General features: G+C 36.4%; 1 protein-coding gene across 1 annotated transcript; it reads left to right on the forward strand.

Moving 5' to 3' along the window:
* Nucleotides 1-3,877: 3,877 nt before the first annotated feature.
* Nucleotides 3,878-5,152, forward strand: LOC126505675 (oxidative stress-responsive serine-rich protein 1-like). Its single transcript, XM_050148894.1, is given in 1 exon segment — nt 3,878-5,152. A coding segment is annotated over 1 exon segment (876 nt). The 5' UTR covers nt 3,878-3,985; the 3' UTR covers nt 4,862-5,152.
* Nucleotides 5,153-5,158: the final 6 nt, after the last annotated feature.

Genomic DNA, 5,158 nt, shown 5'->3' on the forward strand with positions numbered 1-5,158 from the left:
ATTAAATCTGTAATCCACAATAATTGAAAACAATAAAATGACTTATTCAATGGTTTAACAAAAATTTACCTTGCATCTTATATAATTTATCTATAATTGTAAGCTCATTTGATTAAATGTTGAATTACATAGGCAAATTCATTAAGGAAAAATATAATTTTAATTTTTCTTTCTCTTAGATTTACTGACTTCCTATTCTACATAGGACCCTATCCTAGTTAGAGTTTCTATTGTTACGACAAAGCACCATGACCAAAAAGCAAGTCAGAGGGGAAGGGGTTTATTAGGCTTACATTTCAGCATTACTGTTCATCACTAAAAAAGTCAGGACAGGAACTCAGACAGGGTAGGATTATGGAGGCAGGAGCTGATGCAGAGACCATGGAGGAGAGATGCTTACCAGTTTGCTGCACAGGGCTTGCTCAGCCTAGGGAAGGCACCTAACACCATGGGTTGGGCCTTCTTCCATAGATCACTAAATGAGAAAATTTCTTTACTGCTGGATCTCAAGGAAGCATATCTTCCTAGGAGGCTTCTTCCTCTGATTTCTCTAGTTTATGTCAAGTTGACATAAAAACACCCTGTACAGACCCTGTGTTTCATTTTTTCTGAAGTTGTATTCTGATTTAAAATTGCCTGATAATAGAACACAATAATTTGAGCTATCTTTAGTTTACTTAGAACAAATGGAAGGATATGGATAATGAAAGTTTACTAACAAAAAAATATGGGCCTATGTTATTTAATTTTCTCATTACTATGAATAATCCCTGACATGAAGCAATTTAAGAGTGTCAGGATTTGTCCTGGCTAACAACTTGATGGATACAGTTCAACCTAGTTAGGAAGGCACAGAAGGATGAGTGGGAAGTGGCTATTCCCAATATATACTAAGCTAGAAAGTACAAAAAAGACAAAAAGTAGGGCTTACCATTCAATTACAAGGTCATGCCCACTGTTCTACCCCACTCCAATTAATTAACTGTCTCATAAAATCTCAGTTCTCTGAAACAGATTCATCCATTTGTCTACCAATAATGTAAACATATGAACTCATAAGGAACATTTTACATTCGGATAAGGCAGACTCTTCTACATTCCTGAATGAATATTGAAGCCTTGATTCCAGAACCAAGTGGCCAAATAGCAAATACCTCAAATCTTCATGTGGAAGTAAACTGCTGACTATCAAACTAGGAATATAGGCTAGTAAACATTTTCTTTGTGGTCAATGAAAGTCTACACAATTCCTATGTTAGTTTTGTTCTTTTCCTTTAACCAAAGATTAGGCATGTTTGTAATAAAAAATTTCATGTTCTCCTTTCCCACTTCTTTTTATGGGATTACTCAGCATTTTTTGCTACATGGACATTTCCTGCTTACAGTGAACCTTGCTGCTAATGCTTGTACAATTTGTCATAGCAGAGAGTTATTTCTGGTTAAGAGCTATAACAATGTAAAACATATTTTATTTCAGAGAAACCTCAGTTTGGTAATACCTTTATGGATGTTAGTTGATAATTTCTCTTGAATATCACAATTAAATATTATATAATGTGTTTAAGGAATATACCACAAGGAATGACTTTTACCTACAGGTAAATTGACTATCTAGATCCATAACAATCAGTATCACAATTTTCAATTTGTTTTTATATTTTAAATACAGAAATATTATTTCTTAATTTTTATGAGATTATAATTCAAAGAATGATGGGCATACTATCATGTTGATGAGTACTACCTACTCAAAGAAGAGATGAGTGATATACCACGCCACATTTTGATTTTATGTTCCTAACAACATACCATAAAATACAATACAACTTTCTGCAAGCTGGTATAGCCTGTTTGGATATAAGTATGGCAATTTCTCAGAAAATTAGGAAACAACCTTCCTCAAAATTCAACAATATCACTTTTGGGTATATATCCAAAGGATGCTCAACCATGCCACAAGGACAAGTGCTCAACTATGTTCATAGCAGCATTGTTTGTCATAGTCAGAACCTGAAAACAACCTAAATGCCTCTTGACTGAAGAATGGATAAATAAAATGTGGTAAATTTATACAATAGAGTACTGCACAACAGAATATAATAATGACATCTTGAAATTTGCAGGCAAATGGATAGAGCTATACAAAAGCATATTGAATGAGGTAACCCAGACCCAGAAAGACAATAATCATATGTACTCACACATAAGTGGTTTTAAAGATAAAGCAAAGAAAACCAGCCTACAAATCAAAATCCCAGAGAACTTAGAAAACAATGAGGACCCTCAGAGAGACATACATAGAACCAATCTACATGGGAAGTAGAAAAAGATATCCTAGGTAAATTGGGAGCATGGGGACCATAGGAGAGGTTTGAAGGGAAGAGGAGAGGAAGGGAAGGGAGCATAGGACAAAAAGTATAGCTAAATAAAATAAAATGAAAAGAATTAAGATAAAAGAAAACAAAATAATGCATATTATGTAGCATAATAATACATTTCATAAAACTAATAAACAATACAATTTTAGGGAAATTTATGCAGACATAATAGGCATAAATACTGTTCATATGCTTCATCAATTTATATAAATGTGTATTTTATGCTACATATTAAGTTAGTGTTGTAGTCTTGGTATAGAAGATAGGATAAGAATCAGACAGCTGATTAATGGTCTCTGGCTTCTGAATTGTTTCTTTCAGGTTAAGATGCACAGTGTGGACTGATAAGGTCAGGAGTGTATGAACTGTCTTTGCTTGATAAAACACAGTATTAATTAGATGATCCCCAAGACTCTACATGACATCCTTCAACAACTTCAAATTTACTTTGGCATAATAAACAATAGGTATCAAGGACACACTTCTTGAGTGTTCTTAGTGACTATGGATTTTTGTAGTTTATTTTTGTATTTCATCAGCAATACTCCTTTGATCTCAGATACATTTCTTTGAGAACTATAATTATTGATGATTTCTTATTTTAAAATCCAGTGGTATGTTAAAATTATTTTATTTTTTAAAAAAGCATATTAATTTATATTTGGTATGTATGATGTTTGTCTGCATGTATGTATGTTTACCACATGTTTTCCTGGTGTCTGTAGAATGCAGAAAAAGGTTCACTAGAGTTGGAATTACAGACATTTGTGAGGTACCATATGGGTGATGCCAAACCAAAAAACCTCTGCAAGAATAGCAAGTACTCCTAACCATCACATAGTCTTAAAATATTTATTTGACAAGTATTTATTTACTTTGAACTCTGTATAAAGTTGGGTGTTAAAGGTCCGTTTTCCTTGCAATATTTACACACATTTTAAAATAGTGATCTCTGTCCCCTTTTAATGCCAGAGAAAACAGTAAATCTTTTAGCAAATGTCTTATTAAATATCAATTTGTAAGTAAGTTTAGAATAGGATTTACAATTTTATATGAAATGTAAACCACAAAGCCCATTATAAATTATATTTTCCACCTAGCTAATCAAAACAGAATGTTCTTATATATTCAATAACAAGAAAGAACATTAAAGTAATATATAGATTCGGATCTTAGAAGAAAACAGAATGATATTAAGTTAAAAAATTAAGCTTCAGTTCAATTTTTATTGTCTGAGAATAGAACTGGTGATAGTGTGTTTACATCTAAGAGAGGCACTAGTGAATAAGTTCTTACACACACACGTGTGTGTTTGAGAGAGAATTTTGAAAATTATGCAGTATCATTTTTACTGACGGATAAATTTCTGACTCACCTATATTCACCTAGATTGTTTACCTTTTTTGGGATAAATTATCTATATAGTTGTATATGCAATTCCTAAAATCAAATGTATTTTTAGGTTGAAATCATTGCTTAAGAACATCTTATAGCAGGCGCGGCGGTCGCGGAGAGACGCGAAGAGCCTACGGAGCCGGATCCCCGGGAGCACCCCAGCTGCGAGGAGTATTAGCAGGAACATCCATAGGAGTGCAGAAATTTTCACAATGAAATCTGAAGCCAAGGATGGAGAGGAGGAGAGTCTACAAACTGCCTTCAAGAAATTAAGAGTGGACGCATCAGGGTCCGTCCTGTCTCTGTCTGTCGGAGAAGGCACAAGTGTCAGAGCATCAGTCAGAACAGCAACAGATGACACCAAACCTAAAACCACATGTGCGTCTAAAGACAGTTGGCACGGGTCTACAAGGAAGTCTTCACGAGGAGCAGTGAGAACCCAGCGTCGTCGACGCTCTAAGTCTCCTGTCCTTCATCCTCCCAAGTTCATACATTGCAGCAAGACAACATCTCCTCCCAGCAGCCAGCTCAAGCACAGAAGCCAGACTGAGCCACATGACAGCAGTGGGCTGGGAATTTCAAGTCCCAAAGAGTTCAACACAGGAGAGACTTCTACTTCTCTTGATGTTAATCACACGGGGGCAGGCATTGAGCCTCTGAGAAGTTCAGTTCCAAGGCTCACACCAGAGAGTAAAACAGAAGAGCCCTCTGATGCTACTACCCAAGTCTCCCCAGAAAGTCTTATGGCCAGCAATCTCTCTGACTTTCGATCTGTTTCCAAGCTAAGCCAGGGCAAGCCGTGTGTGTGTGTAGACAAGGAGTGCCAGTGCAAGAGATGGCATGATAAGGAAGTGTATTCCTTTTCAGGTCTGAAGAGTGTCCCTCCTTTGGCCCCAGAACGAAGATCACTTGAGGACTTACTCCCCATCACTGCCCACCAGAACTCTGTCTGGCTCCCTTGATCCTGTTCCGAGCAAGCTCGTGCCTATGTGGATGATGTGACCATTGAGGACCTATCAGGCTACATGGAATATTACTTGTATATCCCTAAGAAAATGTCCCACATGGCAGAGATGATGTACGCCTGATAACGAGAAGCTGATTCGTATGCTTTAAACCAATGAAGGGTTGTCAGAGGCTTAGTTAACAGCAGACCTACCTGGTGGCCACTCTGTGAGAAGACATCTCTTTCTGCTCACTGTGCTTGCAATAAAAACTTCTCTTGGCATCTCAGTTAATCTTCATTCTGTCAGTTTACTGAGTTCTTATGTACCCGTTAAGGCAAGCAGGTCAAAGAAAATGTCTCCTAAAAATGTTCTGAGGGCTGAAGAAACCATAATGACTGGAGATTGATAGCAGTGGGGAGTGTGTAATTCTTGTAAGAC

This window comes from Alexandromys fortis, unplaced genomic scaffold (assembly GCF_014885135.2).
Source record: "Alexandromys fortis isolate MF-2015 unplaced genomic scaffold, M_Fortis_MF-2015_v1.1 scaffold_4, whole genome shotgun sequence".
Lineage (NCBI taxonomy): Eukaryota > Metazoa > Chordata > Mammalia > Rodentia > Cricetidae > Alexandromys > Alexandromys fortis.